Raw genomic sequence first — 13,244 nt, 5'->3', positions numbered from 1 at the left:
GTTGGCCTACGTGTAGGTGAGAGAGGGTGGTCACCCCATTGTACCTCTTGCAGCCACGCACTGGGGAGCCATGCACTTAGTCTGTGTTACCCACACAGAGGACGCTGTCTGCCCCCACCACCACCCCGCCACAGCCCCGTGTGCTATTGTCACCGCTGCTCCTTTCCTTGCACTTTGTTGGCTGGTGTCACAGTTATCCCCTATAAGGCTCGCATTTCTTCCCAATGTTTCTTATTCAGGTGTGTGTGTGTGTGTGTGTGTGTGTGTGTGTGTGTGTGTGTTTAATATATATCTGAACTCACGGGTTCTACCATGTGCTCCCATTTAAAAGAAAATCATTTTCTTGGTGTCCATTTGTGTCCTTGAGCCTATTTTTGTTTTTTGTTTTTGTGGGTTTTTTTTTTTTATTTTGGGGGAATATTGGGGAACAGTGTGTTTCTCCAGGGCCCATCAGCTCCAAGTCATTGTCCTTCAATCAAGTTGTGGAGGGCGCAGCTCAGCTCCAAGTCCAGTCGCCGTTTTCAATCTTTAGTTGCAGAGGGTGCAGCCCACCATCTCACATGGGAATTGAACCGGCGACCGTGTTGTTCTGAGCTTGCGCTCTAACCAACTGAGCCATCCGGCCACCCCTCTGGAAGCTCAGTGACAGCTTGTTGTCTTCAATCTAGTTGTGGAGGGTGCAGCTCACTGGCCCATGTGGGAATTGAACCGGCAACCCTGTTGTTCTGAGCTCGTGCTCTAACCACGGAGCCATCTGGCCGCCCCTCGAGCCTGTTGATTACCACTGTACTCTTCCTGTTTCTTGAAACCTACGCTGTTGGGTATATGTGGGGAGAGACAGCCCTGTGTGAGGGTCACTCCTGAAATCCTGTCCCGTCCCCGAGTGCTGTGGCCTGCATTGTGTCCCTCCAAACTCACATGTTGAATCCGAACCCCCAATGCAATGGTGGTAGAAGGCAGGGCCTTTGGGAGGTGGTTGGGTCATGAAGGTGGCACCCTGGGGATGGAACTAGTTCCCTTATACAAGAGGCCCCACAGAGCCCTGCACTCTGCCACGTGAGGACACGGCAGAGAGAAGACATTGGTGAACCGGAAGCCTCCAGACAGAGATTCTGCCCCTGCCTTGATCTTCCACTTCCAGCCCCCAGAACCGTGACAAAGAAATGTCCGTTGTTATAAAAGCTGCCCTGTCTGTGGCCTTTTCATTACAGCAGCTGGAAAGGACTGATACACCAGGCACAGGTTCTTTCTGCTTGATGCCAATGAGCCTGGCAGACAGTTCCTTTGTGCTCTGGCTGGGTACCAGCCCTGTCCTGGGCACCGGCTCCCCATCAGGAGGCTATGGGGAAGGCAGTGACTCTGGTCTCCAGGTGGAGGCAGGAGCTAGTGGGGGAAATGGTACTAAGGAGGTGACAGGGTGTGACAAAGGGACACTGCTTCCATGACCCTGCTGAGCAGCTACATCCAGACAGGGTGGAGAGCCTGGAGACTCGTGTGGATGCCCCACGGCAGTGAGTGTACAATGGCAAATCAAAGGACACATGCCAGGTAATGGGGGGGGGGGGCACCCAGCCTGGCGATGCCAGAAGAGACCACTCACCTTGATGCCTGAGGTCCTGGGTCTCACTTGATGGCCTGGAGATCCACTCCTCCACGTGGTGCTCTACTCCACGTGCCCACTCAGAGGATTCTGAGTGGGTTTGGTCCTGGAGCAGGTACCCACCACCAAGCCGTTGGGGAAAATCATTTTCTGATGCCAGCGTGATTCCAGCCACCTGATGCCAATTGCTGCGCCAGATGTGGGCAAAGCATGGCGACGTTGCCTGGACACTGCCAGCCACAAAACGACCCGCCCGTGTCTCCACAGCCAGACCCCGGCGACGTCAATACTTCGGGGCCGGGCAGGAGTTGCCGCGGCGGGGCTGAGGACTCAGACAGGACACCACTCGCGCGACCTGGGATCCGCTCCCCGCCGGCCGCCCCAGCTCCGCGCGTGAATCGTTGGGGGAGAGGTCCCCAGGACGCCGGACCTGGGCGGCCGCTGGGGAGTCGGTGGGGCCGGGCGGCTGGGGAGAAGGGTCGGTGTAGCATCAGGGTGGGGGTCGCGCAGCAGCGAGGGGCGGGCACAGGCGTGGCTCGGCTCCGCCAGGCGACTTTTCAGCTGTGGCCGGCTCCCTCCCGAGGGCCGTCTCCTCCTCCCCCGCCGCGCTGAGACGGAGTTCTGGGTGGGTCGTGGGAGCCCCCGAAGCAGACGTAGATGCGCGGGGCAGGGCTGGGGGTGCGGGCGAGGATGGGAGGGAGCCCTAGACTGGGCCCGCTGGGAAACAGCCCGTCTCGGTCCTGCCACATCTGGCACCCAAAGGCGGCCCCGCACCCGTCTGTCGGAGGTTTCCGGACACGCAGGACCTGTGGCAGAGCGCTCCGAAGGCCGCCGGCTCCCGCCGGCTATCCAGATCCCAGGGGCGGGTGCAGGGCGCGGCCGGGGCTCGTCCCCCGCCCACCTGGGGCGGTGCGGAGGCGGAGCCAGGCGGGCGGGCGCCCCCGACGGCGGGCGGGGCGGGGCGGGCCTCGGAGACACGATAAGAGCCGGAGGTCGAGACCGCCCAGCGCACAGCGGCAGGAGCCTGAGCTTTCGCGGGTGCTGAGCTGAGGGACACCAGCTCAGAGGCAACTCGGGGCGCACAGGTAAGGCCGGGGCACTCCGTGGGTGACTCCTCGCATAGACGCCCCCCGCGTTATCCTCCGGGCTCACGGTTCACTCTGTGGACCCCGAAAGCTGCAGCCGAGGGTCGCCAGGTTGGGCGGAGCACCGTCGGCAGGCGCCGCGTCCCGCAGACGGCAGCGTTTCCACAAGTCGCTAACAGCCGGGGGTGCGTGCACAGCGCGCCCCGGCGGACAGTGCTGGAGACCGTAAGGTGGTCAGCCGCCGAGAGATATGTGCACGAGAGGGGGTGCGGGGCTGATGCGCGCTGGGTTCCTGGCGACGTCTGTGTCATAGTGTCTTCCAAACCACTATATCTGGAAGGGGCGGCCGTCCCCGGCTTCCCGCGGCGCGGGCACCCGGGGGTGCGCAGCTGTTTGTGGCGGAATCTTCCGTGTTGGACCAGTCGCCGCGCAAGGTGAGGCGGGCCTGGGCACAGCAGTCCCCAGATCCGATCCGGGGGATTTTCTCAATCAACGCTCCATCTCGCAGCGTTTTGTCTTTGATTTTGAAGGTGGAGCTGGGGGCGCTGAGTTGCGGGTTCTGTGCTTCCAGGCTGATTGCAGGAACGGCCAAGGGGAGGACAGCGTCTGAGCCAGCTGCGTTTCTCTTTGGGGGTGCTGTGACGAAAGACGCTTTCTAAGAGGCCACAGTTTGTTTTCTGTACCCAAACCTGGCCTCTGAGGCCGCAGCTCCAGGAGTGACCTGGCTCACCCCAAATGCTGGGCGTGGGCGTCCCTGGCAGGCGAGGATCCGATCAGCCTGCGTGGGCCTTATCAGAGCAAAGGCCGGAATCCGCCGTGCCTGCAGCCCCAGCCGCTCCAGCTGCACCCCCGCAGGCCAGTCCCACCTGCTCTGCATCCCGTGCAGCCCCCTGGGGGAGGTCTTCATACACAGCAGGAATGTGCTGTTGGGTTTGTAACAGAGGTAAAGGGGCCACAGAGAAGGTGCATAAAATAACTCACATTGTGAGTTTTTGTTCAAACTTGGATACAGTGGAGAATTCCCTTTACAGCTGCCACCCCATTATGCTTCTGCTTCAGCCACTGCATATGAGTGCGTGCGTATGCTAGCATGTGTGTGTTCTAGCATGTATGCACCCACACGTGTGTGAACAGGTGAAACCATGCTGGTGGATCCAAAGGCCATAACAAGTCGCATTTGAAGCTGCTCATGGCCACCAGGGCCCAGCTTTCTGTTGGCTGTGACCGGAACAGCTTCTGTGGTCCCTGGTGGCACTGCCCAGGATTATGGAAGTGACTTGGAAGTGAGCTCCCTGATAACACTGCCGAGTCCAGGAGCTCGTGGCCCCTCCCCTAAATCCGCATGATGCTCTCGCCCCTGCCCCCCTCCTCCAGGTGGGGCTGGTGAGCTCTGGCCCCTGGTGGGCGTGCATCTGCAGGCACTCTTCCAAGAAACTGTTGTAATCGTTATCTTTAAACGTTCCTTCCTGTGGCTGATGTTGGTTTAAAGACTAGCTGAGCGCTCTTGTACAGGCTTGGTGTCTAATGTGGGTTGGAGACTGAGATTACTCCCTGCTTCATTATTGTTAAAAGCAGAATTCCAGACCACAGGAGCCCTGCACTTTGATAGGAATGGAGAAAGGAGTGGGGGACGGGGGCAAAGCAGATGTCCATGCTGAGGTTTCCACAGCTTGTCTCCTCAGGACCTCAGGAGAGCTAGCTCATCTCCTGTCGCCCCCAGCCCTACCCTGTCATCATAGCTTCTCGGAATGTGTTTGCTCTGCCCCACAGAAGAGATTGTAAGTGCTGGGACCTGTGCTCTTGCTACCAGCATTCTGGCTACAAACTCGTGCATTCCTCTGTGTTTATCTTTCAAGCTGGCTGGAGACCAAGAAGGAAGAAGCACAGAACCCTAGACTGCAGTGTGCCATGAGTAGGAGCCGGTGCCCAGTAGCGCTGATGTCTTCCACGGTGGCCCCAGCTAAGGAGCCCAACGCTACGTGCCCAAGGGCGGTGGAGGTTGTGCTGGTCAAGGAGCAGAATGGGATGCAGCTCACAAACTCCACCCTCACCAGCACCCCACAGAGCCCCGTGGAGACCCAGGACCGGGAGACGTGGAGCAAGAAGATAGACTTCCTCCTCTCGGTGATCGGCTTCGCAGTGGACCTGGCCAATGTCTGGCGGTTTCCTTACCTGTGCTACAAAAATGGTGGGGGTGAGTCTCCACCTGCTGTCCTGGGCGTTCCTGTGGGCTAGAACCCCAGGCAGTGGAGACAGTGCCCTTGAGGAATGCGTGCACTCTGGCAAGATCACCCTGTTTTCTCACTTAACATTAGCAGGGCACAGACCACAGATGGTGTCACAAAACCATAGAGGTGGAGTTCAGAGCAACCACTATGTCTGGACTTCACGGCTGAGGATGGTGAGGCCAGGAGAGCAGAAAGCAGGAGTTAGCGGTCAGAGGCTCCATGGCTCGGCCTTCTGTTTCCAAAGGGGATTTCACTTTGGAAAGGAAATTCTCAAAGGCCCACAGAAGGGTGCTTACAAAGTGGGCGGAGTCGCTTGAGCTTGAGTAGCAGAAGATGCCCTGGAAATGTACCCGTCCCCCCTTGAACTCAACCACAACTGTCTCTGGACTCAAGGCAGAAAACTAAGATACAGGGGCAGGGTCACCTCAAAACTCAAGTTGAGAAGCCAGTTAGTTGGAGATCATGCCCACCCCCCTGCTGCCGCCCCCGCCTGCTGCCTCCCTGCTTCACCGGTCACAGCACAGATGGAGGGCCTTGGATGACGATCTTGGGGGGAGGCGGGGGTTCCTGACACTCCCAGGAGGAGGCTGGCATTACTGTGCCCAGCTCAAGGGGAGCAGACTGATGCCTCAGCAGGTACAGTGAGTGGCCCAAGGACAGGCAGAGCTGTGGGATCTCCCTGCCCCCCATCCCAGGGAGAGAGCCAAGGCACAGCTCTAGAAGGCCGAGCACGGGGCTCAGAGCTGTGTGCTGGGACAAGGTACCTCCCTGAGGGACCCTAGCCCCCTGTCAGCCACAGTTCCTGATCCACACAGGGTCAGAGGTGGCCCGCAGATCCCAGAGTCACAACTCAAGAGGGGTGGACTTTCCACAGAGGAGCAAGGAGGGGCAGCACGAGGAGCAGAGCCAGGCAGGCAGGGCCTCACCTGCTGTGCTCTTGGGGTTGACACCACTGCTGGGGATGGGGACGGTTGGGTCTTCAGTGGGGATATATCTGAGCCCGATGACAGTGGAGCTGGGCACAGAGGGAGGAGGCTCACCCACCCCAGCCTGTGGCTTCCTTGTGGAGGGTGGCCAGGCAGGGGGCTTCAGGAGAAACAGGAATGAGACTGGGGTCATGGCCAAGACTTGTGAGGTTGGTGGGGATGGCCGAGCCCTGAAGACCCCCGATGACCATGCTGCCATGTCCCACAGGTGCCTTCCTGGTCCCCTACTTGCTCTTCATGGTCATTGCGGGAATGCCACTTTTCTACATGGAGTTGGCCCTCGGGCAGTTCAACAGGGAGGGTGCTGCCGGAGTCTGGAAGATCTGCCCAGTCCTCAAAGGTAATGGTGGGGGCGCCACCCTGACATGGCATGGCATGGACCAGGGGTGGGAGGGATGGGGGCTGCTCTAGAACTTTCCAAGCAGGCCCATCCAAGTCGTGCGCATGTGGTCCTGCTTTGCTAGATGGCTACATGTGGACACACCATTTGAATGTTTGTCCCACTCTAAGCATCTGTAATGACCACGGATTCGAGAGTGTATTCCTTTGACCCCTGGTGAAGCCACCCCACAGTTCATTAGGGGTCTCATTTTCTCAAAGTGTTAAGATGGTAGATAAGATCAGACTTCCATCTGTCTACCCATCTGTCATCTACCACCTCTCTTTCTTTTTATCTGTACTAGTTTGCCAGGGCTGCCATACAAAGCCACAAACTGAGTGCCTTAAACAATAGACAATTATTGCCTCACAGCTTTGGAGACTAGAAGTCTGAAGTTAAGGTTTTGGTAGGGTTGATTCCCGGTAGGGTCTGTGGGAGAGGATATGTTCCAAGCCTCCCTCCTGGACTTGTAGATAATGGTCTTCACCCAGTATTTTCCCTTTATCTTCCCTCTATGTGTGTCTCAATAGCCAAACTTCCCCTGTATAGGGGCATCGGGTATTTTGGACTAGGGTACACCCTGACAGCCTCACCTTAACTTGACTTCCTCTATAAAGACCTATCTCCAAATAAGGTCACATTCTGAGATATTGGCGGTTAGGACATCAACAAATGAATTTTGAAGGGACACAAGTCAGCCCATAACTCTATCTATGTGTCTATGTATCTATGTATCTATGTATCTATGTATGTATGTATGTATGTATGTATCTATCTATCTATCTATCTATCTATCTAATCTATCGACTATGTATCCATCATCAATCTATCCAACTATATAGCTGTCATCTGCCTATCTGTATCATCCATCATCCATCTATCAACCATCTATCATCTATCTACCTATTTATTAGCTATGTATTATATCTATCTATTATCTATTCAATCTTGACCAAACACAAATGAAATCAGGAGGCTTCAGCTGGAAATAAATGATAAAGATTTATTCAAGAGTCTTCGGGTTTGCAAAGTGGAAACACAACTAAGCAATACCCAGAGTGTTCTGAAGAAGAAAAGTTAAGGGTTCTTATAATAAAAATTACATTCTTAAGAAGAATCAGTCCTGCTTTCTTGGTCTCTGGACTGGTCTGAGATGGTGATCCTCTAGATGACCAGTCGTCTGGATACTGATGTCAGGTGGTCTGGGTAACCTGGACATTCTTTCCTTAGTCCTTCGTGGCATAATCAGAATGTTATCTGGAGGTCTGATATATATCCAGGCATTGATGCATGACTGGCAAGTTCAAAAGTTTCCCAGGAGAGTTAGAACAAGAAGAGAATCATTTCCTCATATCTCAACCTACTTGATGTTAGTAATTTAGCAGTTTGACTATAGTGACTTCATTTTATTTCTTCACTCTATTTCTCATTATCTATCATCTGTCTACTTACCTATCTACATCTACCTACCTGTCATCCATCTACCTATCATCTATCTATAATCTATCATTGATGATCTATCAATCTAATATCTACCAATCTATCAATCTATCATCTATCAATCTACTATCAATCATTTATCATCTATTGGTCATCTATCTGTCATCTATCACCTATTTATCAGATCTATCTATCTATCTGCTATCTATCATTTAACTGTCTAGTTATTCACTGAGCCTTCCAGGCTACTACTGCGATGCCACAGCACCATGAAACAAACACACCTCTGGCTGAGTCCTGGTGACTAACCCTCCCATGGTCACCTCACTTCTTCCTCTTAAGAGCCCCGGGGAAGGCACACACTGTGTCATCTCTGTATTGGAGACACAGGCACTGAGATGAGAGGGCTTGTCACCTCCTCAGGGGCAGGGTGGGATTCAGTCCAAGACTTCTCTGCCTCCTCACTGGGCCAACACCGTGAGATAGGAGCTGAGGGCTCAGGGAGGACTTGGGGGGGTTAATGGGGGGCGACATTCCTCAAAGAGGCCAGGCGAGGTGGCTGGTTCAGACAGCTGGTTTCATTAAGAAAGTGGCTATTAAAAGATCAGGCTTTGGATTTTCTCAGAAGTTCTTGAAAAGTTGGTGTTTTGAGGTGAGCAGAAGCCCTGGTAGATCCCCGAGGGTGCTGCATGGATGGGTCAGTGGGTGTGTGCTCAGACAGCAACTGATCCGGCCTGAGGGGTGAGAACATCACACAGCTGCTGAGGTCGGTCTCCATAGGGAGAAAATCACCCTCGCAGCAACGGAAGCGCTGAGACTGGCCAGGCGTGATGGCTCCTGCAGGCGCTGTCTGTTATTCCTGCTTAATGGCCTGCTTGGTGAATCTGAAGGCACTAGTGATTTTTTTCCGAGGCTAAATGATTCATGGGCCCACGTTAAAGTGGGATTACAGAGGGAGACTTGGACACCTCTGGGTTCGGGTGCCAGGTGCTAGCTGTCCCCTTGTGTGATTTGCACAGATATCAAAGCTCAAATGAGTTGCCTGAGACTCACCTCTGGTGCCATCCTTAATTCTCAGTGGAGGACTGTGCATGTACCTGAAAGCACCAGGGACCTCTTAGTGATGGGTGCAGCTGTCAACTTAGACGTTTCAGCAACTATGTACTGGCACGCTATTGGTACCATCGGGGCAATGAATCCAAACTAATTGTCCAAGATGCAAATGAGTTAACCGTGTACCTCAGGCTCTGCTGGGCAGTGCTAACGTGTCCCACGGCCATGTGCTGTGAGGAGCTTGCACTGTGGTCAGTGTCTATAGCATTAAAGTGCCAGGTCGGAAAGTAAGCCTGTCCATCCCCAAGTGACCATCGGGGGGAATCTTGAGAAACGATGCCACACAGTCTGTGGTGACACCAGTTTGCATCTCTAGATTTCCAGAAGCATGTCCTTCTTGCCCAGAGAATGTCTGTCAGTTTCTTATGTGACAGGACCCTGTGCCCCCACCCCCCACCAGGGAATCTAATGCCACTTCTTTCCTGAGCACCTGTGATCGGATTCAGTTGCTGAGCTGAGCGATGTCTGCCAACTTTTCCTCCAGGTTGTGAAGTTGCTGGGAGGTGGTAAAAAGCCTCCGTGCATGGATTGAGCATCTCTAGAATGGGGTGATAACAGTTAGATTTCCTGTATTGATCCAAATTCATTAGGATTAAGTAGCACCTTGAAATTCTTGGAAAGCGTTCCCTGACAGTTTATAAGCTGCACAATAACAAATCACTCTGAAGCTTTGTTGGAGAAAACTGTGGCAGGCACACAGCTGGAGATGAGCTGTCCCTGGCTGGCCCCAGCCCCATGGGGCTGTGGGTCTTTTCCTCTCTTTAATCTACTTCCCAGCTCCATGGTCGCGCTCTTGCAGCACGCCAGCTTTTGTCCAGTCCTGGAAGCTCATCCGTGTGGAGGGCTGAGCTAGGTCTGAGTGAGGCCACAGGAAGAAGCACCATGTGGCCCCTGTGGGCGGGATCTCGGTCAGAGACTGGTCACCTAGCTTGTGCCCCGGGACTGAGGGCATGAGAATCACAGAATCAGCTGTTGAGCTTGGACTGTGTACCATCAACACAGGGCCATGCTTGTCTTGTCCAGGAGAAACGAACCAGGGCAAGAACACGAGACTTTACGTTTCAAGAAGAGAAACCTTGAATCATTAATGTCGATAAGCTGTGATGCCTAGCAGGTGATTTCCTGCACATTCAAGTTCTCTTTTATGTATAGGGTGCCCAGGTGCCCCTAAAATTAGGTGAGGCAAACCATGTTTCTCTGGATACCCTGACACATGTGCCGTCTCTTTCTTTGTCTTTAAAAAAAGTAATTGCCTGTATTGTCATGTGTCATGAAATAGGGATAACATATGCTAAATGAAGACATCAGTTAAAATGCCCAAAATAATCATTAAGTAACCAAATAAGCTAAAAGGTCATCCAGCCCTTCATGGCACGTCCGGGCCCCTGTGGAACCTTTCCCTGCATTTGGAGCCGAACTCTCTGGAAAGCTCGCTTCCCCTCCCTTGACCTGGGAGCCTCTCCCTGCACCAGACTGGCACTGAGCTCCACCCGAGGAAGCAAGGTGGTGAAGTCCACTGTGAGGGTGAGCTACTTCAGAGGCTGGGCCTCATCCTCAGTTCCCTGTGCTGTCTGTCCAGAGCCGCTGAGGGTGGGCACGTGGCAGGAGAGGCTGCAAGTGGCCTTCAGATATGACATCACAGGGTCCTAGGGGAGGAGTCTCAGAACTATCTTTCTCTTCCCCCTTCCTCTCTGATCTGAGCACCGTCCACATGCACACACACACACCAACCAGATACCAAAGACCCACAAACCGACAGGGGAGGAATGCTTTCCAGTTTTCTTCAATGAGACCCGTTGATGAGTCTTCAAAGGAATTGAAAGCTGTAGGGAGCCTTTTCTCCAGCTTGTGTTCCTGAGATTAGTATTTGTTTTTGACACGCTCTCCTAAGCCAGCTTCTGTGGATGCTCTGGAGTGAGCTGGCTTTGGGGATGATAGAGAGGGGTGACTGTCATGCTCTCTTGAGGCCTAAGGATGCTCCTTTTAAGGCTGTCTGGGAAATTGCCAAAGACACCCCCCACTTTATGTATTCCATGGAAACATTCTATTTTGTTGAATATAACAAATTTATGATAATTTGTGGTCAATAATATTTTAGTGTGATTTATCAAACTCTCCCTCTTTCTGAAAAGATCCTAAGGTGGCTTAAAATAAAGCAAAACAAAATGCACACGAGGTTAATATAAAAATATTTTTTAAAATAGAAATTTAAGAAAATTGACATTGAGCTGTGCTTGAAATTCACATTTAGCCCTGAGCTTCCTGAGAATCAGACAATAGAGGAACACATTTTCATTAATATTTTCATTGGAAATATTAGAGGGGACTAAGCCTGCTACCTCCTTGGCACAGTTTCTCGTGGCAATAAGTGGTGAAAGAAATGTATCAAGTGGAGCTTTATTTAGAGTATATGATGATGTAATGAACAATTATGGAGCATTCCGATAGCAAACAAAAAGTGGATTTTATATGGCTGGGCCCTAAGTGACACTAAGGAGGAACTTGGTGAAGGTAGAGTCAGTGAGGAGCTATACTTTAGTGGCCCAAGCTCATGGCTCTCTAAGGCTCTGCTGTCCTGAAAACTGGGACTTGGAGTGACTGAACGAACAGCTGACAGTCACAACCACCTTCCTAGAGAATTGTTTCCTTCACTCAGGCATTTAGGGCAGCTAGACAGCAGTGCAGAGCAAGGTGTGGGGGATGCTCTTGGATGAAAAAGAGCTCTGGTGCTGGTGTGCTGTGTTGTTCATGAGCAGCCCATGTGCTCTCGGAGCCACATTGTCCTGTGGTGACCTTGTCACTCTGTTGTGAAGGTTGAGAAACCTGGCCTGCCCAGATGGAGGGCTGGCCACACAGAAGTGGGTTCCAGAAGGACCAGAGGCAAAGTCCACCTGTCAAATATTGGATTTGGATCTGCACTTGTGTTTGATCAAAGGCTTCTTTGAGTTCCCAAAGTTTCAAGCTGAGGATTTGATACACAAAGTTTTAACCTTAAAAAGATTTCAAGTCAGGCATCCAAAGTCAGCCCACCGCCAGAGCAAACCTTCTGTGATGTGCTTTAAAACAGCATGGTTTCCTGACAACATGGCTTCCTGACAACATGGCCTCGTGATCACATGGCTTCCTGACAATATGGCTTCCTGACAACATGGCTTCCTGACAATATGGCTTCCTGACAATATGGCTTCCTGACAACATGGCTTCCCGACAACATGGCTTCCCGACAATATGGTTTCCCGACAACATGGCTTCCTGACAACATGGCCTCGTGATCACATGGCTTCCTGACAATATGGCTTCCTGACAACATGGCTTCCTGACAATATGGCTTCCCGACAACATGGCTTCCCGACAATATGGCTTCCCGACAACATGGCTTCCTGACAACATGGCTTCCTGACAATATGGCTTCCTGACAACATGGCTTCCTGACAATATGGCTTCCTGACAACATGGCTTCCCGACAATATGGCTTCCCGACAACATGGCTTCCCGATAACATGGCTTCCCGACAATATGGTTTCCCGACAACATGGCTTCCTGACAACATGGCCTCGTGATCACATGGCTTCCTGACAATATGGCTTCCTGACAACATGGCTTCCTGACAACATGGCTTCCCGACAACATGGCTTCCCGACAACATGGCTTCCCGACAATATGGTTTCCCGACAACATGGCTTCCTGACAACATGGCCTCGTGATCACATGGCTTCCTGACAATATGGCTTCCTGACAACATGGCTTCCTGACAATATGGCTTCCCGACAACATGGCTTCCCGACAATATGGCTTCCCGACAACATGGCTTCCTGACAACATGGCTTCCTGACAATATGGCTTCCTGACAACATGGCTTCCTGACAATATGGCTTCCTGACAACATGGCTTCCCGACAATATGGCTTCCCGACAACATGGCTTCCCGATAACATGGCTTCCCGACAATATGGTTTCCCGACAACATGGCTTCCTGACAACATGGCCTCGTGATCACATGGCTTCCTGACAATATGGCTTCCTGACAACATGGCTTCCTGACAACATGGCTTCCTGACAACATGGCTTCCCGACAACATGGCTTCCCGACAATATGGCTTCCTGACAACATGGCTTCCTGACAACATGGCTTCCTGACAATATGGCTTCCTGACAACATGGCTTCCCGACAACATGGCCTCGTGATCACATGGCTTCCTGACAATATGGCTTCCTGACAATATGGCTTCCCGACAACATGGCTTCCTGAGAACATAGCTTCCTGACAATATGGCTTCCTGACAACATGGCTTCCTGACAACATGGCTTCCCGATAACATGGCTTCCTAACAACATGGCTTCCCAACAACATGGCCTCATGATCACATGGCTTCCTGACGTGACTTCCTGACAACATGGCTGCCTGACAATATGG

The 13,244-nt window shown here is 52.7% G+C and overlaps 1 protein-coding gene across 2 annotated transcripts in view; it reads left to right on the top strand.

Annotated features, from left to right (window-relative positions):
• Positions 1-2,597: 2,597 nt before the first annotated feature.
• The window catches only part of SLC6A3 (solute carrier family 6 member 3), a 37,093-nt gene continuing 26,446 nt past the window's right edge, over positions 2,598-13,244 (top strand). Inside the window, exons 1-3 of one of the 2 annotated variants that reach the window (XM_033110729.1) lie at positions 2,598-2,685; positions 4,542-4,879; positions 6,108-6,239. In XM_033110729.1, coding sequence (XP_032966620.1) covers positions 4,594-4,879; positions 6,108-6,239 — 418 coding nt within the window. In that variant the 5' untranslated portion in view covers positions 2,598-2,685; positions 4,542-4,593. Of the gene's footprint in view, positions 2,686-2,715; positions 3,120-3,256; positions 4,880-6,107; positions 6,240-13,244 lie in introns of those variants that run through there. The other variant, XM_033110730.1, reaches the window with a different exon arrangement.

This window comes from Rhinolophus ferrumequinum, chromosome 7 (assembly GCF_004115265.2).
Source record: "Rhinolophus ferrumequinum isolate MPI-CBG mRhiFer1 chromosome 7, mRhiFer1_v1.p, whole genome shotgun sequence".
NCBI classification, from domain to species: Eukaryota; Metazoa; Chordata; class Mammalia; order Chiroptera; family Rhinolophidae; genus Rhinolophus; species Rhinolophus ferrumequinum.
The sequence above is the reverse complement of the archived record's forward strand: the minus strand, read 5'-3'. Positions and strand labels throughout refer to the sequence as shown.